General features: G+C 42.2%; 1 protein-coding gene across 8 annotated transcripts in view; it reads right to left on the bottom strand.

Moving 5' to 3' along the window:
* The window catches only part of L3MBTL3 (L3MBTL histone methyl-lysine binding protein 3), a 76,894-nt gene extending 52,175 nt beyond the window's left edge, over positions 1-24,719 (bottom strand). The window contains exons 1-4 of one of the 8 annotated variants that reach the window (XM_032101703.1): positions 24,623-24,719; positions 14,698-14,809; positions 2,814-2,925; positions 497-656 (exon numbers count right to left, since the gene is read on the bottom strand). In XM_032101703.1, the coding sequence (XP_031957594.1) occupies positions 497-656; positions 2,814-2,925; positions 14,698-14,809; positions 24,623-24,699 (461 nt within the window). In that variant the 5' untranslated portion in view covers positions 24,700-24,719. The other 7 variants (XM_032101705.1, XM_032101706.1, XM_032101704.1 and 4 more) reach the window with 7 other exon arrangements.
* Between the last annotated feature and the right edge of the window lie 208 nt (positions 24,720-24,927).

Below are 24,927 nucleotides of genomic sequence, written 5' to 3'. Positions count from 1 at the left end.
GACACACTGACAGAAACATACTTTTATGATGAGATGAAATGCACTAGCTGAAAAAAAAAGAACTGAGAAACTGCAGTATGCTCATGTTTTCACTCACTGTCATCTATAAAACAGCTCTTGCACTTAATTATAATTAACTTACCACCCCAACCATCTCATTACTGATTATCTTAATTCTAATGACTATGAAACAGGGTGGGAGTCTGACACTGATTCATGCATCCCATAGACTGTTTTACTGCTTGCTTCTGACAGCAGAACACAGCACACTCTGAGTAAAAAAGACTGCCTTCAATGTCAGTGTTAGACAAAACCAAATGTTGTTAAGGCATTTACACAAAAAACAGTGAAAGAAAATTATAAACCAATGGTGACACCGCACCTTGTCTGTTTAATACCCCCCTCTGCCCCACCATAAACATTTTATCCCACCACTTCTCTCTCGTGCTGCATTTATGCCAAATTCTTTGTTTCTATGCTTTATTATAGCACCTACTTGTTTTTTACTTGCTGGGCACATTTCTGGCTGCAAAATTTCCCTTCAGGAACAAATTCTTCTATGGTACCATAGCGGTAACAGTTTTCACAGAAAACAAGTCCATCCACTTTTGGAGTTTCCTTCAACCTTGTGGGGATCCCTGTCTTTTCTGAAAAGGCTGCACAATGACAAAAGTTAACTTCACTTAAGTAGAGGAGATACATTCCCAACCATCCTCAGCAGGCCTTGCCAAGCAAACAGAAAAACATAAGCCACACCACTCTTGTCAGAACAAGAACTAGGAGTTAGTGTTTGCATGAAGTCCAGATTGCTGACAAACAAACTGGATTTTCAAATTGCAACAAGAGAGAGGAACCCACTGATTCTATGATTCTGTCACTGCTTGACGTGGCTACTCGTGGAAGGACTGAATTTTGCAACAGGCAGCACACTGACCACCCACAGAGTCATCACTGCTCAGAATCCATGACCTCATCTCCTGCTGATATGCCTATATCTAAATTTGGGAGAAAAGGGTTGGGGGCAGTTATCTTTCATTAGGTGAAACTACTTCTGGAAGCAAATCGCTGACTACAGTCTGCAGTCTCCAGCAGCAGTTGCTCAACCAGCCTGAGGTCCACCAAAAGTGAAAAATCACTAAACTTGTAACAAAGCAATCTTTAAATACTAAGTTACTCACTGACCCTAAGCTGCAATTTCCCCGCAACAGGCATATAGCCCAGGAGAGGCTATATCCAGGAGAGAATGCAGTTTTTTTCCCTCACAAGCAAGTATGAAGCACTGCCAAGTACTCCAGCCTCTAGAGCAGGTTGTTGTCTTAGTACTTCCCCAAAAGGCAAATTTCAAGTCACAAACTATTTATGTTGCTTAGGCACTGTACTGTCTTTGAAAGCAAAGTCAAATGAACTCATAGCATGCAGGCTATCTCCCCTAAAAGAATATATAATGTATGTTATATTTACATACCAGCATCATAAGTGGTTCAAAACAACTATTTCTTCTCACAATGGAAAATTTTAGCAGTGTTTTTACTTTTGGAGAGCACTAAATTAATCAAGGACAGTGTAAGGTAGCAGCAGAATTCTTACTTGATATGTTTATATGTCCATAAACCAAGTTTAATTTAGGAGAATCACCATTTTTTTGTTTAGGTTTGCCAGACTGTAGGGGATGCAGTTTCATGCTTTACTGTCAGTAACTGATCTCCAAGCAGAGAATCTGTTCTGCTACTACAGTATCACAATTTCGCTACTCTCATCACAGATTTGAAACTTGAATTAACTATCACTGCCTTGCTACAGAACACATTAACTGTGGTCTGAAGCTTCATACCTCAGGGGGAGCCCAAACCACTTTCCCACCAGTGTTAATGCTCCACATGACAATTATGATCTAATAGCAAGGGAGCAGCAAAGGAAAGCTCTCACTGCCTTCACTTCTTGTACTTATAGGGATGATTATGAAACAAAAATTGTGAAGTCTGCTTTTTAAAGGACTTACAAAATGCATATTTTAAAAGAAAGTTGATAAAATGTAATACCAACAAGGAAAAAACTAGGAAGTTGTAAATACTTGCAAAACCAGTTGTGATATTCTCTTCCACGCTACTCCATCATTACTGGAGTCAGTGTAAAAAGATTGCAGTAATTTATGACCACATAAACCAACTTTTCTTGAACAAAACAGGTGTTTCTTACTTCAGTATTTTAAATCCAGGAAACACCTTATCTGGTAGGTAGATACTACAACTCTTAGAATTTTACCATTCCAGATAAACACTAACTGTTACTACACACAGATTTTAATGCTGCAAAAAAGCATAGTTGGCAGGAGCAAGGCATCTGTGTGGGTACACACTACACAGCAAACACTGACATTGGTGGTGGCTGCTGAGCTGACCATATGAAGGCAATTTGCAGTGCACAGTTTGTAAAGTCTGTGGGCAGTCTGGAGAACCAGCTCAACAAAAATGACCTCTAAAAAAGTCCCAATAATTTAAAGAATTTTACTATTTTGCAAATTAAATAGAGGAAATATACCAATTCTAAATTTAGAGAAGATTACTCTAAGGAAAAAATTGTGGCTGTAATTGAACTTCAGCTGTTTAACAGTGAAATTATTTCCTTTTAACTTGAAATGAATTTATTTTCATACTAATTTACATCCCAAGAAACGGGTTACTTCATCAGAGATACTCTGTCCATTAAAGCAATAAGTTGGGTTTTTTTTATTTTGGAGGGAAGCTTTAAGGAAAGCTGGTACATTAAAGAAACTACAGTCTACCACAGAAAATGTTTACTGCTTCTTAACTGACCTTCTTGAGCAGTTGGAACCATCCAGGTTGTGGTAGCAGTGGCCTTTTTAACACTTTCCATCTCAGTTTCATCTGTAATTACTTCCAGGGCCCCAAATTCATTGACTCTAAACTGTAAGACAAAACAAATGGAATGGAGCATAGTAAAAATTTACTAGAAGTCTCTTGAAGTGTCTTCTACTCAATATAGTTTTTACATGGTGTCCTTGCCACATTGCCTATTTTCTATGTGTTTCTGCTTATCCCCATGGGATTCAAACCAAGCCTTTCTTGTTTCTATCAAGCCAAATGCAAATTCATTTTGATATCTATAAATATTAATTTGCAACAGATACTGATACAGATGCCTCCACATACAGATCAATATCTAACTTACACACCTAAAAAAAAATCAGTAACAGAAATTATTGGGAACATCCCTTAACCAGATGTTTTTCATTGCCAGCAAAATAACACACTCCAGGCACTGACTATTCTTTCTGAGGACAAGGGAGCTGAATGAACATCACACACCAAATGCTTCAGAGTACAGAAATTTCAGCATCCTCTGAAAACACAGTACTTCTCCACTAAAAAGTGCACATAAACAAATATCTCAAGGCAGTTTATGAGGTGTTTAATTACACGCTGAATGTGATATTACTGTCAGCCAGACACAAGGCTCAACAATGCCCCACATGCTGTGCTTACAATGGAGCACCGAGAGTTACAGGCATCCTGCTGCCAGAAGAAAAGTTTCTTCACAATGCTGTAGTGATTACAGCACTGCCACATGAAAATAGCTTCTGCTTCCCAGTCACTACGTGGTTTGCAGGCCCAGCTGGTTACACGGGTTTAGCTCAAGGCAGGGTTTTGTCCCTGATCATCTGCTCCGAGCAGGGAAGGGGTGTCTTTGCCACAGAGAACAGGTCGTTATCAGTGTGATGCTCTCACCAACAGCTTTCAACAGGGAAAATTATGTCTGAGAGGGTACTTCAGAACTCCCCAGCATCCACCAGAGAGGATATTCCTTCAAGGCCATAGCATGAAGCCTATTTCTGTTTCTCTGGTCAGGCAACTTTACATTGGGAAAATGGGAAAGGGAATAATTGCCTGGCCCTACACTGACCCTCTCTGTGCCTCCAGAGGCTGATGAACACATCATTCCCCCTTCACTTTGGACCCTGCCATGGTACAGTACTGAAAATAAGCCATTCTGGCTGCAGGCAAAGGTGACCCCCATATACACATACCACAGCAGTGTGCTTTCACTAATACAGTCCTTCCAGCCTTAACATTTGCAAAGAGCCAACAAGTCCTAAGGAATGTGAACAGATAAGAAATAATAAGCTGAGGGGAGGGAAGGAAGAAGAGGCCCTCACACAATCATATGACATCTGGAGCTAAGATTTTTACTTGTGATCAGCTGTACTCACAACAGATATGAAAGCATGGACAAACTGCTGATAAATCCATCTGGACTGAAATACCATGAGTTCAACTTTGAAGGGCAACCAAATGCAGTAAACACCACGTGCTGGTACTTCAGTTTGTGGAGAGACAGTCATGCTGTTCCACCCAAAGAAAAGCAGTAGAGTTACTATTCAGAAGAGTCTTACAGCTGACTTATGCACTCAGTCTTGTTCCTATTTTGGTTAAGCCCATTTTTGCTCTTGGTGCTTTGCTGCCTCTGCAACAGGTAGATGCTAGAGAGAAAATCCTCCCTGCTTTCAAGAGCTCCAACATTTCAAGAGCTGTCTCACAGCAGGCAAGCTGTGAACATGGGCCAAGACATCTGCAGGTTGCAGCAGCCTACCAGCCAACAGGGCGCAGGGAAGTTACTGACCATCTCTTGGAAACACTCTGCCACACCTTCATACTGTATCAGCAGGAAATCCGTGCACCAAAGGTATTTCTGAACAGATACCTAAATACTTGGGATATTTCCGCATGATTCGATCAATGTCCAGCCCTGACACCAGAAACGTGTTCCTCCTCCACTGGGGCCTCCTGTGGAATGCAAGGACATCACCCCAGGTAATGCAGTAACCTGCCAGCCCTTCTGGCTCCAGGGGGCTGACTGATAGGCACCAAACAATGGAAGACAGATGACTGTAGGGAAGGCTGCTCACAGCTACTCTTTCCCTGGAGGCTGTTAACAGCAGCAAGAGCTGAATCCTTACGGAAAAGCTCTTCAACAGTCAGGCCAACCACGCCAAGACAACTTGCCACTGCCTTATCAGGCACAACAGTCCGACTGGGCACTGCCTCACTGACTGGTGTAACTTCACTTTTCACCTGCAGCCTTGCCTTTACCAGTCTCAGAGGCTTCCAGCCCTTGTTCTGATGCAAACTTGAATTCATGTCTGCTCTCTCTCCCTATTTCCCCAGCGACACCATCAGCACTAATGTATATGCCGAGCTCTTCGTGGCTAACCAGAACAACGCCTCACACCTGGGGAGTCATACTCTGGTTTTAGCTGCGGAGGAAAAGACATGAACAGCTTGTGACAAAGGTTAACTGCTTGAAAACAGGATGAATAGATGTACAAAGCAGCATGTTGCACAAAGTCATCACAGAATAAAAGTTGCCAGAGCAACATGCCAGCTAGTGTTTACTGTTGGAAGAATGACAAAAAAGGATCTCAATTAATGGTGGCTTATGTGCCTATGAAAAAATTCAACACATTTGTAAGTCTCTTCTACTTAGAGAGTAGGCAACAGAAAACCTGAAAGTAAAAGTTTCATCATAATATTTCCTCCAAACCAAAATACAGTAAGAGCAGTCCTCCCAGACACTTCCCTAGGTGTCTTGACACTTTGGAATTTCACAGTTGATATAGAGGGAAAGAAACAGTGCCTTTGAGCTAACTTCTGAGGATGGATCTATAGCTTTCTGATAATAAAAATTTGTTTTCAAGTCACAAAACTCCCTAAATAAATACAGAAATTTGCATTGGATGAAGGGAATTCCCTTCAATCTGCCTTCATTGCATCAAACAGTAAAAATCCCCTTGACAGAAACAAAGTCAGGCCATTACCAAGTATTTTAAAAATAAACTCTCAAAAAAAGACTGATTTTTGTCACTTCAATGTTTTAAAGAGAATAAATGATAAGGCTCATTGGGTATAAATTTAATCCACTTGACTTTTGTCAAATGCCTGTTGGCAAAATTTAAGTAACCTCTTAAGATAATTCTGTCCCACACTATAGAACCATTGGTCTTAGACAGCAACAAAGAAGAGAAAGAAACCTCAACAGCTTTCCTGAGAAAATTCACAGCAAGATAAACAGGAATAAATATAACATCTGGATAGAAAATTTAGCTTCCAAAGCTTCATGTAAAGGCAAGCAATGAGGGCAAAAATACACATGTTCAATTAACCGCAATCCTTTTAATGCAAATATATTGTAACTGAGTCGGCAGGATGAATCCAGCTGCCAGCAGGTAAGTATACAACAAAGAACTTATTCAGCTGCCTTGTCTGCAGTTTCCACAAGGATCAAGGACCGTAGCTTCCTTTTAAACATCATTAGAGATTCCTTCCACTCAGAGCTGAGATACATTTTCATGTTCTTGGGAAATGATGCCCTGATATACTAAAACTTCAGCTTGTATGACTGTTAATTTTATCCCCAGGAACATTTTAATATTCATTCAACAGATAACGAACATAGTGAGGGAAGCCAAGGCTTAAATAAATAATAATCAAACATTATCAATACTTTCTGAACCATTTCTGTCTGTCCACATGCTAAAAATTATTCTCAATAAACATTTTCAAAAAAATTAAAATTGTATGAAAATTTACACAGGACTGGAACAAGTATCATAAGCCACTGATATGAAGCCTTTGTCTATTGCAAGCAATAGTATCACACAAAGTATTTCATAAACGCTTCAGAAGCAGCCAGATATTCTGTTACCAGTGTCTCTAGTGAAAGTCCCTTCTTGAATTTCTTCCTTGGAAAACCTCTTTTTATGTTTTAATTTCCATGTACTCATAGTCAGTTTGTACCCATTTTTCTTAAGCCACACTGCCATATGTAGTACCCTAACATTTACTCTCTTAGCATATGATAAAGCAAGCAATTATGTACCTCCTCAAACTTGATTTTATTGCACTAAGCACAAGGTTCTTCTGTTCTTACGAAAACCTTCTCCATCTTCCTGTTCAGCCTGTCCTCCTTTGCCCACCATGTGCTGTGATGAACCACAGAAGTCCCAGGGAGCATGACAAAGCATAATACCGAAAGTGGACTGCTGCTGTCTCTCCTCCAGTGGGTTTAGAGCATTTCCATTTCTAATGGAAGTTCTTTGCCTTATCCTGCTGGCTGGAAGATGCTGTAGTTTTATGTAGGGGTAATTGAATGTTAAAAGGGCTTCCGGTTCTCTTTTCCACATTTCATAAAATTACTCTTGAGCATTTGTCTCTATGTGTGATGAAAAAATTGCAAACGATGCAAAATGTCTATCATATTGTAGATTAATTCTTATAAAATCAAACCTGTTGGGAACAAACATATAAAACCTAGTTTCAAATTAAGTCCCCACTTTTCATGCGTCCAAGTCAGAGCAACACAGACCAGACTATCAAGGTTTGCTGTTACTTGTGCCTTCTTAATAATGTAGAAGATCTCATCAGTTCCTACAGATATCAGATCAGAATAAAAGTTGCTATCATTTTATATATGGTATAATTATTATTTGGGAGAACTGACAAATAAAAACAAAGAAAAAGGAAGAACAACTGAAGCAAAGGAAAAACAAAAAAGACCAAAACCCCCACATATGTTAATGCACAGCTTTAAAATAAATTAGAAAAATCAGCCAACACTACCATCTACTGGGCAAGATAAGGACAAAGAGTTCTTTGCAATAAAGACAATTGTTGCTGCATTCTGACAGTAACTTCAGCAGCAAAACATACTTGACACCACAGCTGTGATTGTGGACACAGAAGAAACCTGCAAAATTTTTATTATCCAAAACAGAAGTAAATTGAGTAAATGCCCAATGCTCTTTATGCCTATGAAGCAGCTAAGTTTAAAGCAGCAGAATTCAACAGGAGTTTGTCAAGAAGACAGACACCTGGGACTTCAGTGATAGAAGCCAAAGAACTACTCTGATCTCTGGCTAGCAAAAAGTTATCATTACTCTTGATGTTAATCACCATTTAGTCACAGTGGTTTCAGTGGGACTGCTCAGATAAATCAGAGCTTTTCTGGCATTTTACAGCTCCTCATCTTTTTAAAGTGAAGGAATTATCTGTCACCACTGAATTGTCCAACCACATCCTGCTACACACCAAACTATTTTTTTACATATTACTTAAGTTAAATAAGTTATTAAACACCTGACATTGTCCATTCAACCAGACCCCTCTTCCCTGTGTGTGTGATACACTCTTTACATGCACATATTATTTTTTTCCACAGAACCCCTGCCCCAGGCAAGGGCTGGATAGCATTCAGAAAAATGAGGCAGCTGTTGGTATTTTTATGTTCTTTCTTCAAGCAGTAAAGCCAGTCTTATTTACTCTACATGGTTTGAAAGCAGAATGACTGTTTATTTTCTTTTTTAAAAAACCCCAATGTACAACAAAGAACATGTATCTAAAAAAGCTTTAGGCACTCTAGCAATTACTGTTACAATGCAGTGCAAAGTAACTCCTGAAACAAAATCTCTGTTCTCAGCCACTTAGAAAAGAAAAAAAACCTCTCTTGGTAGCTCTTCATCCTTCTGAGTACTCTCCTCCCAGCTTATTTTAAAGCAGTCAGTAAGCATCTGACCCCTTACACTTGCCTCATCACAAAATTTTGATTCTTTCAGGGATAGAGGATGTTGGGGAAATGTGTTCCTCCCCCTGACAATTCTGCTTCTTCAGTGATGAGAAAGGATCCTGCCTGCACACTGCTACTCTGCAAGCATGGCAAAAGACATACTTAAGTAGGATCACAGGGTATCTAGAGCTCCCTAAACCATAGTCAGCAGAGATTAAATTCCTCACCACGACCAACAGGCAAGGCCAGACCCACTCTCATTGAAATGATCCTGTCAGCAAGAAAGTAGTCAAGCATTCCACCAATCTTGGATTGATTTTAAGATACTTCGATAACACTGCAATAGGCTAATCCTGAAGTAAAAAAGCAGAGAGAACAATTTGCATCTAAAAGGAAAGGGTTTTTTTCCAATCTGGGCAGGCACAAGCAGGAAAGAATTGCTATCAAATTATATCCTTCCAAAAATAAAAATAATAGGAGCATTCTCTCATCATTGCTGAACAGAAAGCTTAGGTACCATAGGAACCCAGAGTGCCATCAGAAAACACATACCTTTAGCAAGAGAGACTGACATTTCCCCATACCAATACCTCAGTCTTGTCTGCAGTAATGTTTATCTACTTTATTCTTAGACGCTCCTCAGGCTCTTCCAACCCCCCCCCATTCCACTTCAAGTGCTCAAGAATTATCTTAGTATCAGAGGGCTTCCCACTGATTTCTCTACACTGCAAACTCAGTCTGCCTTATTATCTCCACTTGAGTACGAAATTGCAGCTAAACAGACTTTCTTAAGGTGACACATAAATCAGCAATAGAGCCAGAAGTCAAGGCCTGCCAAGATGATGCTTATTGATCCAGAAGTTGACTTACAAGGCAACCCTAGCTGTGAAATATTCTGGCCAGAATATTTCTAAATACAAAACACTAATATCTCATGGGAAGCCCAAGCTAGCAACAAATAAAAAATGGCTACCTGCCAAAAATTTGGTTCCAGTGAGTTGCTCAGCGCTGTGCAGGAAGGCTGTGGTAGGAGCAAGTGAGGTGCTGAGCATTCCTCTGTGGGATTTACCTGTAATAATCACAAAACTATTCCTTTTCCTTCCTGAAACCCTCTGCCTAGTTGTTCAGAAGTTTAACAGCATCTACAGCTAATGGCCCAGAGATTTTGTGGTAGAATACCACGTGATCACTTAAGGGAAGACTACCATGACTATACATGAGGAAACCCGAATAAAGATCCAAACGCAAACCTAAACCCAGCATTTCTTGTCTTTGCAGTTTCAACAATTTTAATAGTGAAACTTCCTTTTTTGGTCTTATTTTTCTTACATAAGGTTGACTCATTTTATGACGTTGCAAAGTTTTAACCAGAAATCTATAGCAATGAAGCATAGCAAGAGCTAATTAATTACCTTACATTGCAACAGAATAAAGTTAATTTCATATGGAAAGGACCAGGCCACTAGACAGATCTGCTGGAGCTCACACATGGTCAGAGGAAAGTGCCTGTCTACCTTGCTGTCTGCTCCCTATGCTACTCCTCACCACATTCTCTGAATGGAATCCATCTTCTCTTTGGAGCAGCACCTTCCCAGCGCTGGCAGTGATTTAACCAGCTTCTGGAAGTTGATGTTTCCCAAAGACACCATTCTCACGGACTCTCCCTGCCTCTCCAGATTCAAAGTACAGCACATGCTGCCATGAGAGAACAGAAACAGCTTTGCACTGAAAAAGCACTACATTAAATTATTGTCTGAGACACTACCGATGTTTCTATAACAATGTGAGGAAAGAAGTTGTTCTTAAATCATGCATTATCACAGGCAAGCTTGAATGTAATTTCAGAACAGGCAGGTGGAAGGATGTACTTTACTGCCTCGTGTTGCTGCACCCCTGCATCCAGAAGCACAGCAATCCAAATCACTGTTATCCTCTTTACAGCACTGCTGGAAATACCAAACACCATTGGCCATTACTCCACCATTCAGTTCCACTACTCTAGTTGGCTTCCTACAGTATTTGCTGCCCAACTTTATTTACAGGTAAATTTCTTCATCATCAAATTTTAATTTTTTTCCTTTATGTTCAAACACATTTTGAAAGCTGGAAATAACGACCAAAATTCTGTCCACGCAGTATATAACTGCTCACTTTCCAAACACAGCACTAGAAAATGCATTAAGAAGTACTTCATAAACTTCTGTCACTGCAGTAGGAAGTGACTGTAAATTATTACAGCTTTTCCAATTTAATGAGTATATTTAAATCTTGAAGCCATGGTGTTACTGTGTGCACTCAGCATAGAGAGTTAAAAAAAAAAAAAAAAAAGGAGAAAAAAGAGAAGCATTTCACATTTACATTCACACCATGCAGAGTAACTGGTAAGCACTGATGTTTTTCAGATGAGCATACATTACTTTGCCTGCCACATGAAGGCATTCTGTAATTTGTAAACTATTTTAAATTCTACTGGAATTCAAGTTTTCTGTTTTATTTAAACATCTTGAAAGAACTAATATACAATGCTAAAATTTTTGTTCACAGTCTTCAGTGCATCATACTGTACAATTTTTAATTCTCCCTATTCCCTGTGTAATTTGAAATTCTAGCATTTTCCACAACTACTCACTACTTATCTGTCACACAGCATGCTCAAAGCAGCATTCAAGGAGTGTTAACTATTTTTGCTGAAGATTTTTAACAAAATCTGTATGAGAATGTATTTCCACAGACTTCTTGAACTACAAGTGACAAAACACTAACAATTAACAGTGCCCAAAGTCATAGGAAAAGAACATTCTCAGCATGTTACCGGTATAGAAACAGATACAGGAATAAGACACCGTGGCATGGCTGAGCTTGGTATCTGATTTGGCTCCCTTGTTTTGGTTAGACTGGGAAATGAGTGCTCCCTGGTGCAGCCCATCTCACTGAAGTCTGGTAGGCATGAAACTGCCTACAGGACTTCCTAACAAAAAGAAATAATCTAAGTATCTATTCCTGGTTTAGATGTTCTTCTGTATCATAAGAAAAATGTTCAAGAAACATTTTGCTCCACTTAAAATAGTGTTTTACCAACTTTTAGTCATTCAGGAACTCATACTCACAAAAATGAAGTGGTTCTAAAAAGAATGGCTGCTCATATATATCTGCCTGGTAATCCCAGGCCAGATATTAATACAGCACATCAGAAAAGACATTTCTTAAAACATGCATATGTTAAAATAGGCATGAAACTTCATTATGCAAGTAGTAAAGACAAGCAAATGGTACATGCTTTATAGGACTAAAAATAAGGACTTCAAGTAGGTAACTCTCTAAAATGTCTGTATTTAAAAGCAGTATTTCAACATTTTGGCATTGGTTTAGCTTAATGTTAATATGCTCATACAATATAGTTTACCAAATCTGACTGTTCAAAGACAACTTCCCCTAACATTTTGGGAAAAGACTTAATGTGAAAATTTAAGCAATACATTGTCAACAATGGATATTTAAACTACTGCTTATTATTTGTTCTAAAATGCCTCAGACACTTTAATCTATTAACAAGCTGTAAAAATAGAACATTTATATTTGAGTATCTTGCTATTACAGTGTTTTACCAGATTTTTCAAGTGCATTTCAATGCAAATACACAACAATAGTTTGATACCTTTAGTGGAACAAGTCTATTACAATTTTTGAAAGACACATGCAAGTTTACAATAAGTAACTGCTATGTAAGGTCATTTTCTTTAGGTTCAGGACACAATAGTAAAGTACTCTGTGATCAGGAGAGTTCAAGTAAATAATCTTAATTAACTCTATTCTGAGAATTCCACAAAGAGCATAACATATCTTCTATGATCACATTTACAGTTTCAAGTGATTAGTCGCCTTTTTAACCATCAGTACTTAGAAGCAGTCCTGAAATATGAGTTGTTTCAATTATCATAAAAGCTTAAAATCGTTACAATTATCATAAAAGCTTAAATGTCCTTACTATTTTAACAGCTCAAGTTGTTTAGGTATCAGTGAAAACACCTAGTTTCTCACTGAATCTTGATGTTCCCGGGTACAGTCACCTCCTCAGGCTAATTTTGCATTGTTAGAAAATATTCTTCCTTCAGTCAGTCTTAAAATGCCTCCATTTCGATTTCATCCTTTCAACTCCTTGCCTTTGTATTAAAAAAATGCAAATTTTGTATTTAAAAAACAAGCAAACAGCCCCCCCCACCCCCCTCCAAATAATAACCCAGAAAGGAGCTGCCTGGACAATACTCTGTATCTTTCACCATTCTGGGTAGACTACTATGGCACCTCTGAATGCACCTTCCCTAACTCTTGGACCAAAGAAAGAATCTCTGTCCAAAAATCAAATTTCTGTTTGTTTCCAAATTAAATAAATAAATAAACTAAGTAAAAGAGAAGCTTTAAAATGAAGCTCACGCTTTCCTGAAAAGGACATAGTTAAGAATCTTCTTACAAGATTTCTTGAAGCTACCCTGAGCTACTTCCCAGGCCCTTTTCCTCACTTTACATGGAAACTTTCCCATTCCTCTACTACTTAGTGACTCAAACTTTGCTTCAGTTTTGTTTGACCTAGGGTAACCACAACTGAAAAAAGCAGAAACCAGTGATTTATATGAGATTATGGTATTTTCCTGCACTGTTCCCTTTTGTATTGCTCAAACATTTCAATACTATGGTTCCCTTTAACACAATGTCGTGTATTAAAATAGAAAGAAATTGTAAAAGCCTGGACTTAAAAATACAGAAAATACTGGTACAGATATCAGGGATGTGGAAGCTCATCATAGCCTTGGCTATCATCATCACCATGAGATGATGAAGTCTGGAAGCCTGAAAGAAGCCAGTGAAACAAACAGTGACTGGACTTCAGAAGAGGTGCCTGTTGGCTTGTTCAGAAATCTGCGTGGCAGGATCATACAGGAGACTCTTCTAAGAGGTAAATAGGCCCAGGAAATCTGTCTCTCTTCTCCAGGGCCTTCACACCAGGAGAATGAGGCATGTCAATGTGCAAGGAGTTAAGCAAATGTGGATGAAGGCCAACATGAATGAACTAGGAACTCCTGACTTAGTTCAAAAACGAAAACGAGGCAAGCAGAACGTGAAACAGAAACTTTACAGACAAGGTATATAGTGATATTGCTGTAGTGTACAGTGATGGAAATTTATTGTACCGTTCTGCAATTAAAAAAAAAAAATCAAAGCAAGCCAAAAACAAACAACTTAAACACCAACAGCAAAACACATTCACAACATGTACCCTGAATTTCAAACATTTTTTGACTCTTTACTTCAACAACAGAAATCCTATCAAGCACCAAAAGATAAAAAAGTTGTTTTAAATGCCACACACTTTCTTGTGAGATTCCTTTCAAGAAACAAACTATGAGCAAACCACATTACTTTGAATGATATGAAAATATTGCCTTTAATCAACAGGAAATAGGTACAAGACAGTCTCTAATAACAAAATTGCAAGCACAGCAAAAGACACCTTCTCACAATACAGTAAAAAGCATGAGATAAATAAAAAGAAACTGAAAACAAAATAGAACAGTTACAATTTACTTCAGGAAGCTCAACTAGTGTGAAAAATGTAAGCAAAATTACTACTCCAATATAATTCAAACTTGTAAACCGTACCAAGCTCAGAAGCACTCACTTTATTCATCTTTCTAGGCACCCACATGACAAAGGCACAGCAAAAATAAACTATTTTTAGAAATGAAAAGAACTAAGAACGTAAGACTGTGAGAGCCAATGACAGTATGAAAATTCTTAGTGATACAGTAATATAATGCTCTAAGTGGACGAAATTTTCACACTTTTGAGATTTCTTTGGGATTTTGTGCATTTGATTAATTCTGTCTATATAGTGAGGCAGTGCTAATTTATGCCTTCCTACGGGGATGATGGCTGTCTGTGCCAGTACCACAAACTGAATCAAGAAACTCCAGAGCTTAAACCTAACAGGCTACAGTCTCTTAACTCAGAACTGCAGATTCATGTTTTATTCATAAAGCAGATACCTACACACCAGCTTTTCAAATGCATTCTTTTGTCATTTAACATTTTTATTTCACTTACTGGAAAAATTACTTATCTTACCTTTAGGTCACTTCCTGGCAAAGTACCTATGCCATCCTTCCAGTCCATTGCACTAAATACATCAAACTCCTGACCATTTCCACTAGAGGCAGATTCATTCATGATGCATGTACTGAAAAAAAAAAAAAAAAAAAAGTTATCCGAAAATTCCGTAAGTGGTTTAATGCTTATATCACCAGGTATTTCTTCTAATGCATTTCACAGATTCGTATCAAATGCTTCCCTCTGCACACTGGCAACATGGACAACTGATGACAAGGGTGATAATACACATGATGTAACAAAAGTAAGAGGAAATCTTTCTAAAGCTTTGAAAAAAATACCTCTTTCACACACTAGGAGGCAATGAGGTTGTACTAGAGAGAAAAGAAAAATTTCAAACTGCAAATAAATTGACATGAGGAAAACATTTCAAGTACACTTAAAAACATCTGTTCTGGGAAAGGCAAGACATGAGTGCATGCCCATAATAAATACATTAAGCACTGATTAACAGAACTGCATTTCCTTAATACTGGATATCATGCTGATATGAATGCTTTACCCAAGTTCAAATTAAAATTTCAAAATTAATTTGAAACTGTCAGTTTCCTGGTCTGACTCAGGACACTTGAATATTCTTTATCTGTTTTGAATTGCATTTATTAAAACTTATTTCCATGTAGAGAAACACATCTACAACAGAGAAACTACTGCTTTGCAAGACTTGACTTTACTGGATGCCTCTGTTTCAGAACAGTGAATGGAGAGAAGATATTATTTATCTCCAGAAACAGTGCATCTGGACATCCCCTTCTGTGGTAAAAAATTCGCACAAGCAACAGAAGTACACTGCACTTGCCTCTGACCCCGGCTTCAGCTCACCACTTGTCATTGGAACAAGCACACCTTCAGTTGCACTGAACTGCAAGTGTTTCTAGCAGACAGTTGTGAGCTCCACCAGCATCTTCCTTCCCACTTCTCACAAACCCAGAAATCTTTAAATCTGTGGTCTGGCACCTAATTTACTATTTGTTCAATGTGGAATCTGACTTACTTTATTTCCGAAGAACTTCTGCACTATGCCAAGTAGCTGAAATAATTTGCGGCAAAATTAGCTGTCATTGTTTGTGAACTATTAGCAAAATCTCACCACTTTTGAAATTTGCAGTTTCCAAACTTTTTGAAATGTAAACTTTCTGAACTTTCAAACAAAACACTTTCTAAGCCCCACGCCCCATCTGGAGACTGCAAACTTTTGCTGCAAGTATCAGTATTTGAAATTCAAATAGATAGAGAGCTTCCTCAGAGCCTAACCTTGTTTTCTAAAATGTAATTTCTAACTTAAGTCCCACTCTAAATCCGCAAATACTCTCTGGAAATCTTGACTTTTCACAAAAAAAACCCCAAAACAAAACAAAAGGTGCTATTTTTCACTCTGATAACAGAAAAAGACGCAAACCAAGCAGAAGTAAACTCCGGTCAACTAGAAGCTTTTTATTGAAACTTCATGGAGAAAAAAATGCTTAGTTAACTTTGTTGCATGAAAACAATCAAATTTACATTGTATTCATCGGAAAAACAGTATCAATCAGTATAACATCACCACTACAGACAGATACTAGTTTGGTTTGAGGTACATAATGTGAACTCCCTTGCACTTCTCCTTGGTTTCCTCTTCTTTTCTAGCAGACATCTTTTAAATCCTGAGCAACACCTTACTCCATGAGTACTTTCATTACACTACAGCAACTACACAGTATCAACAAGATAACAGGAGCTGGACCTCAGTCAGTTTCCACTGCTAAGAATGAAAGCTTCTGTATTCCCCTTCATTTCATATGGCAGGCAGGGTTCACAGAAAGCGCTTTGAGAAAACTTTACGTTTTTCACATGACAAGTTTGAAGTAAGAAGAACCACATGATTCAATGCGTCTTCTCCACCTGTAGGTAATTCTCCATGAGAAAGTATTGAAAACCATAACAACAATGTACAAAAATTAATTTTAAAAAACGTCAATAAATCTAAACAAATTCAGTGCAAACTGAGAAATTCCCCAAAGCCATAGACCTCATCTTTTAAAATCACTCCCAGGCAAAATCCACCACCCTACCTCAGGGGAAGCTCTTGCAATACATCTTGGGATCTCTGCTTGATCTGAGTACCAAGTACCACTGCAAACCAATTCAAGCAGGCTTGACCAAACTGAACTGCAGCACAGTGGCAGCGGCACAGACCTTCCCACAAGAACACAAGACCCAAGCTGCTAAGGAGTAGCTGAAAAATTGGATCTCTCAAGATACCCATGAAGTTTTAAGGACATGAAACATGCTGGTTCAAGCACATTGGTGGAACAAGCTCCCCAAGATTAGCCTGGCTGAGCAAGCACAAAGCTGTGTTCTGCATTAACTGAAGTCTCTAAGTAATCTTAAATTATCATCCTATTTGGAGGACACTTCACTCAACCCTCCTGTGGTTTATTATAGAAAACATGCTCCAATGATTTCTGCAGAAGGTATGACAGAAGTTGGGAAAAGACTTGGAAGGCTGTGGAAAAATGCTTCCTCTCAGCAGGCACTGTACCACAGAGCAAGGAGCATCGGACAGGACAGCTGCTCTATCAGATGCTGTCATCTCCCTTAGTGCCACTCTCATTATAGACACGAAAATTACATGGCGGCTGGGAAACTGAAAGAGTCTAGCCTACCTAGGCAGGGAGTAAACCATGAAATGTAATTAAAAATTGGTAACAGAAATGATCAGGGCATACTTGCCTCAAGAAAACATACAAATTCTGATTTAAATGTACCCAAGAAACTTTCCTCAGGTAACAAACAGCAATAATGATACATTCTAAAGATGTCTAAACACATTTGTTATTGTTTTCCTTTTGAAATTAACTCGAAGTCAAAGGCACAATCTTTTTACGTTTCACATTCTGCAGCCTTCAGAAGTGTTCTTGGTGGGGATGAAAAGGTCACAGGGCAATGCAGATAAAAATTAATTTACAAAAAGGAATTACTTTTAACAAAATACCTGTTTCCAGCTTTGCTAAGTTTGAACAGACAAAAGATAGGCCTTATCCCTCTACTAATGACAGTAAGAAAGGAGATACAGACCAGTAAAATTGTTACAGCAATGAGGTACTAAAAAAGGATGAAATCACTGCAATATTTACAACTAAATCTCAGAACAAAGAAAGCTAAAGAACATCTTATTCCACTCATTTTTTGTTTTTAAAGCTCTGATGTAATTCTTTGAACTAGTATAACTCTTTCTGTAATGATTTCATCTGCTATCATTTCTGCTGCTGCACTGCCAGAAAAGTAGTAAAAATACTAGATGAATAAGGGGCAATGCCTGTCAGTGAATGCCATCTGATGTGAAGGAAAGGACTTAATAGTAAGAACTTGGAGCAGTCATCTTCCAACCATATCTCCAAAATCTGCCTTCAGGGATGTAACTTTCTCAGTCTTCACAGCCATAAGAGAAGTGTGCTGCACATTAATATTTCAACATTAACTTTGTTTCAGACATACATAATAAAGTCATTATAATAAACAGATAAGATTAAGACGCATCCCTTAGAAAAACCTTCGTTTTTACCAACTGGTTCAACAACAAATGAGTACCTCACAGAGAGGATACTGAGAATAACAGCACTAAAAATTAGTTTCATCTGTGAGAGACTGTCTAAAGATATAGCAGGACAGAATATGACAATTAGACTTACAAGTAGCTTTTGAAGTAATTATAGGGTTACGTACTGAATACATCAGAAAGTAGTAATAGGACTCTTTCTTCCAGTCAGTGCTTTAAAAAGACTACCTGACCCCTACCCAAATTTTTAAAATCTAAGATGCTAACTGTGAAATGCCTGTATGATTTCTAACCACTGGGATCAACTCAATACTGATCACTGGGCAGCAAAGAGAGATTTCGGCAGTAAAGCCACCAGACATCACTGCCAGACTAGCATAACGTCTGCAGTAATTTTTCTTTTCTTCTTATGCATCCTTGTGTATTTTTATTTTTACTTTTGAGGATTTCTGTGATGACAAGACAGCCTAGCAGATTTGTCCCATACTGATCCTCTCCCCAGCTGACAGCTCCTATGAGGAGAAGCAAAACTGGGAACACACGTGCCAGGGGAGGTCACAGCGACTGACACCAAGAGTGAGTTCCAAGGGAAAAAGATCCCAAGAGAGACAATATCCTTTTGGAGCCAAGCCATGGTCCCTCTTCCCCACCGGACTGGGTGACATCAACACTGATAGATGTTCAGAAACAAAGGCAACAGGCGAGGGGTTTTGTCCCAATATTGCATGCATTTATTTTGGACATGTCCAAGGCTGCCTGGCGTAGCACCCATGAGCTAAAAGGACACATTTTCCCTAATCCAGTAAATCAGGAAAACAATATGGATCTGAAGGGAACAACTCAGTGCACCAAAGCTGCAAATACACCAACTTCTAGACACCAGGGATAAGTGGATATTCAGCTTAGTTTTATTTAACATGTAAGAATGTGAATACTACCAGCACTGACTTGCTACACTCCCAAAGCCACATGAGGTGGAATTACCCCTCACAGTGTAAGCTCCCTGTATCTGACAACAGTAGTAAGTTTGACCTTCATGACAGCAAAAGCAAAGCCAATTGACTATGAGCCCACTGGGGTGAGCCCTGCTTCTCTCTTCACAGTCCTCTCCTGGAGTTGTGCACACCCTACACTTGCCTCTTTCTCAACCCTCTTATTTTTGCACCAGACTCTTCACTTAAAGAAAAACAACCACAACAGGAACAGTACAGGAAATGGCAAAATTCTTTGATGCTACCACCACATTTTAATATGTGTTTTTTTCTTGTACCTGTTTAAAAGTTTAATTATTTTAATATTTTATTAAAAGAAGTATTTTCAGATACATATTTTCCTCAAAAATCTCATTCTTCATTGTTTAGAAACTACTTTACTAGTTCCGCCATGTTTCTATTCTCTGTGCTGAAAAGTTATTTGGGTAAATTTCACTATTTTACCTGTTGCTCAAGAAGTTTATTACAAGTGCGGTATTTTAAAAATGAGATATATAGCTTTTATATGTATTCACAAAGGGACATAGCTTAAAATTCTTAGCCACTCAGTGTTTGTAACAGCAGAAGGACCAAAGTTCCTATTGATGATGTCCCCTTAGCATTACTTACTCTTAGTTTATCTGTTGCTACTCTTCTGACTACTAGATTCCACAGGGTACTGTGTATGTTTGCTCCTGCTTCCCAATACTTTGGCTTTAAACTTTTTTCCCTCACAAGAAGAATCTGGCCACAGATGCACTACAAAATACTATGAAGCCTGGGTCTGCACCAGTGCTTAAAGGAGGTTCATGCTGTCCTCATCCAAGCCTGGTCTCTGTCAGCAAGGTAACACAGTTATTGCTGTACCATTGCTAGAGACTGGGTAACAATTACACACAGCCTTCATCTACTGCTTCGTTTTCAAATATCCACGAGAAACTATAACAACACTAGTTACCCAATACCAAAGCTATTCTGTCATCTAATGAAACTTACCACTGACAGCCTTTCCTTGTTTATAAACAGTCTGTACCTCACACCAGAAAAGTATTTCCTCTGCAAAACTTTTATGACTCCTTTGTTTCTGTTATTGTCTGTGCAGGCCTGAATGGAGCTTTAACCTACTCAGAAAGTAAGAGCTGCATGCAACAACTTCGAAATCCTATGTCTTAAGTTCTCTTAATTGCTTGAACTAGGCACAGAAAATTTATTTGTACCTCCTTCCTTCCCCTATGCAGACACTGCCTGCACCGAATCTTCACACCTCCCATCACCTGACCTGTTTCAAATTGTTATTTCCTACCAGAAGTTAATTCAATATACATCTGAGCATCCCATTTGTCTGATTCATGCCCTCTTCTTCCTCATCTGTCAGTTATTACCAGCTTCCATAAACTCTGCTGTTCATAAACAACTAGCTCACCTTTTCTAGTTCCTAAATACACTCAGCAGGTTAGTGCATTTATAGCCTTTCCCTTCTCCCCCATTCATAAGGAGCTACTGGCATCTCCCATTGTGATAAGCGGTCCTACTACTGGAGCACTAACAAGCTATGACTATACACATGCTATCACTTTCTTCAGTATGCCTCATGCCAGCTCATCACTGATTCCTCATACCCATCACTCACAATCCACCATCCTCCTTACCAGTAGTATTAAAAAACAGATGAGAGTAAATTGAACCGCCCACAAAACCTCAACCACCTCTCTTCACAGAACAGGTGATTCCAAATAAAACTCAACAAGTCAGAGGAAAAGACGTCATCACAAGTTATTGAAACTTTTAAAGTAATACTCTAAAAAAACTCAGTAAATTGAAGGTGAAATACACACCACAAAAGCAAACTAAACCAGAGTTTATTACAATTGCCCAACTGACAACAAACACCAACCAAGACGATTGCTTCAGCCACCTTCAATAGAGCACCAGTTCATGAAACCAACTGGACCACAACCGATGCTGCTGAAGTCTCACTGAGAAAAAGCTCCTACCCGGCACCACCCGGATTAAAGTGGAAAGCTCTGCTGCCTTCAGCCACTACTTTCAGGGAGTTTCTCTTACAGATGTTCATCGTATAGACTTGTAGGAACATGGTGACTTTCTTGGTAAAAAGCATCGGTTTCTGAACAGCTTTAAAATTTGCGATAAGAAAAGCGTGTTACAATCCTGAGCACAGATTATTTCCTAAAATGATATAGACTGAACTTTTTATATCATATGAGCTTTATTTATGCTCACCACCTGATTTTTAGCACTGAGCATCCATTCATGAGTAGAAACAGCAGAAATGATCGGTCCAGTGCCACTCAACTATACGGAAGAAATTAAGAAAATAGAACAAAACTAAGAATGTAACTCCTGATGCCTTTCCCTGTAAAGCTTTCACACCAAGCTAAGCACAGGTAATTAAAAGACATGAAAGAGGCCGTGACCTTCACGCCCCGGGGGAGGCTGCCGCATCTCCAGGGGCCTCCTACCCATGCAGCGCTCCTCAAACCTAAAAACCCCGGGGGCTCGAGCCGCGCTCTCGAGTGGGACAAGTGACACGGCCGCAGGGCGCGCCCCCCGCCGCTCCCGCGCAGGCCGTGCCTCCCCGGCGGGGCGCGCCGGCCCCGGCAGCGCCCGCCCGGAGCCGCCCGGGCCGCTCCCCGCCCGCTGTCCCTGCGCCCGGCGCGGCGGAGCACGGCGGCGGCCGGAACGCTGCGGCGAGGCCCGGCGGGCGCGGCCGCCGCTCCCCGGCGCCGGCAGCCCGCGGCCTACCAGCAGAGGTCCCTCCTTGGCCAGTTTTGCGGCGTGTTTTTGCTGCACTTGAAACTTTCTGGAGAAAACCCGGGCTCAGGTCCGCGTCTTCCCCAGGCTCGGGCAGAACCACCGAGACAAAAGCGCCCGCCCGGCTCCTCGGGAGCAGCGCTCGGGGAAAGCGGTTCTCGAGTCTCTCCGTTTCCCTCCCGAATTTGCCTTTTTTTCCTTCGCCCCCGCCCCGGGCAATTAAACAGAGCGGGGAAAGAGTGCCCCCCTGCCCCGGCGAGGGGGCGGCGGTGGGGGCGAGCGCGGTGCGGGCGGGGGTGGGAGAGGAACTGGGTGTTAAGTGTTCCTGAGGAAGTTGCACAACGAAAGAGGGACTCTGCTTGTTTACTGGGTCCCTCGCTTTTTTATTTTTCTTCCCACCCCGCCCCCCCCCCCCCCCCCCCCCCCTTCGCCTCACCCCCCCGGGACCGGGATCCGGGAAAAGGAGATTGCCTCCGAGTGGAAAGGAAAAAAATTTTAAAAATTTTACCTTCGCCTCCCTCCTCCCCTCCCCCAGCGCGGAGGAGAAGGAGGAGGAGGAGGGGGGCGAGCTCCCTTTTTTTCTAGGGGGCTGCGGGGGCTCGCTCCTCGGCCGCTCGCAGCCGATCTCCGGGCATCCCTCGGCGGAGAAGTCACCCCTTCCCGCGGGAGGGGCCGGCACACGCCGCCTCCCCGGAGGGCTCGCCCCCGCCCGGCCCCGCAGCCGCCAGCGCCCGGCCCCGCGCTGCAACTTTTTCTCTCACGCTCTCTCGTGCGCTCGCTCCGACGGGGAGGGGGGAAAACCATGGGGGTGGGGAGCGGGCGCCGCTGCGGCCCCGACGCGGCGCCCCCCGCCCCGGGCGCTGCAGCCCCGGCAGCCTCTCCCAAGCCCCGGCCGGGGGCGGGCGGCCGCTCCGCGGGAGCGCCTTCCCGTCGGCCGCCGCTCCCTCCCCCCCCGAAAAAAAAAAAAATCGCTTTCCGCCCCCCCCACCGAAAAAAACACCGCCCCACACGCGCTAGCGAGAACAAGTGTGCCTATATCCTGTTGTTATATGCACCGGCTGCGGAGACGGGGAGGGAGAGACGGGCGTGTGCGCGGGGAGCCGCTCCCCCACCCCGGCCGCACTTCAGGCGAGAGCGCGCAACTTAACAGAAAAGCCGCGTCCTATTCCCTGCCCCTGCCTCCCCCCCGCTCCCTGCCCCCGTCGTCGGCACAATACGCACTCACGTGTATGTGCGCTCACACACACCGCCGGCACCCCGGGGCCAGCCCCCGGCAGCCCCCCGAGGCCGGCCCGCGGAGCCGGCGGCGGTGACAGGCGCCGGCCCCCGCCGCCGCACGCAGCCCGAAGCGGGCAGGGGCCGTTCCCCCGCCGCCTCACATGTCTGCCGCAGCGAGCGCGGCGCACGCACCGCACAGAGGCAGGAACTGAGCACTCGAGCAAAAGACTTTTTTTTTCGTCTCTTTAAAAAAAAAAAAATTGCTACAAGCTTGCCTTTTTTTTTTTTTTTTTTTTATGTGTATGTGTGTGCAAACTTTCCCCAAAATGGCGGAAATTGGGAGATGATTATATTTTAAATATCTCTCTCACACAATCACACAAAGTGCAGGAGCGACGGAAAATACAAACTCTCCGCTGCGCGCTGGTAGAGGCCTTCGCACACGGCGACCCACGGCACATTCAACCGGTATATCCCGGCAGCCGCCACCTCTCGCCGCTTCCGACCAAAAAACCCGGGGCTTTTTCGCACCCCTCTCCGCTGCGCATTGCCCCCTCGCAGCCCGCACTTCTCCCCGTCCTTCAGCCTGTGCGAACAAAGAGCCGGGGCTGCGGAGGGGGGGCTCGGGTGGCAGCAAGCCCCCTCCCTCCGCTCCGCTCCCTCCCCGCCCGGCGCTCACACGCACACCCGTGCCCCCCCACCTTCCCCCCCGCCGCCCGGCCGCGGCACCCGCATCACATTGTTCCCAACAGCGCGGCGGTGCCCCGTAAGTGTCATTAAATGGAGCCAACTGACAAGCTCATTGGTGGGGCAAGTCTGCAAAATGTCTCTCCCCTTCCCTTCCCCCTCCCTTCGGAACCCACTACCCCCCCCCCAAAAAAGGGCCCCCCCAAACACATTTCCACAGCTCCCTCCCCCGTGTATATATATATGTACATACACATACGTGCGTGCTTGCCTGTGTATGTATATAAATATACAGCGCATATATATATACATGTACTCCCTTCATGTGTTTGGGAAGAGAAAAAGAAATACCAGGCACCTCTCTCTTTCTTTTGTTCCTCTTTCACACTCGTACACTTATGATTTAGTGGGATCCCCGGTGCCCCGGCCGCTCCCCAGCCACTTGCGAGTCACTTGCCCACTTTCCCCGGCATTAACTTCCATCCTTTCTGCTCGAGGTGGTCGGGGAGAAGCCCCCCTCCCCTTCCCCAGATACGTTTCGTAAGGGAAGGAGAGGAGGTGCGTCTCTCCCTTTATCTCTCGCGCTCTCTCTAACTTTCATCCTCACCTAGGGGGAAAATTAAAACCCGTCACCAGCCTTTGCCATCGCGGCTCCCTAAACGGCTTGCGGATCAGATCGGAACCCGCCGCTCCTTACCCCCCCAAATTCTCTCTTTCTCCGTCTCTCGAGTAGTCCTGACAAATATGGTCCAGGGCTGCGGGCACAGTGAGCATGCGCCCGCGGAGCCAGGGCTGGGGAAAGGGGAAACTGCCGCCGCCGCCGCCGCCGCCGCCGCGGCTCCTCTTCCTCCCTCGCCTGCGCTGCCGCTGCGCCCCGGCCGCCCGCAGCCGGCACCCGGCAGCCGGCACCGGCGGCGGGCATCGCCCTCGCCAAAAACGCGGCCGCCGACAAGGGCTCTGGCGGAGGTGCATCCTCCCCCTGATTTACTGCCGACGCTGGAG

Source organism: Corvus moneduloides, chromosome 3 (assembly GCF_009650955.1).
Source record: "Corvus moneduloides isolate bCorMon1 chromosome 3, bCorMon1.pri, whole genome shotgun sequence".
Taxonomy (NCBI): domain Eukaryota; kingdom Metazoa; phylum Chordata; class Aves; order Passeriformes; family Corvidae; genus Corvus; species Corvus moneduloides.
Note: the sequence above shows the minus strand (reverse complement) of the source record. Positions and strands in the feature narration are given on the sequence as shown.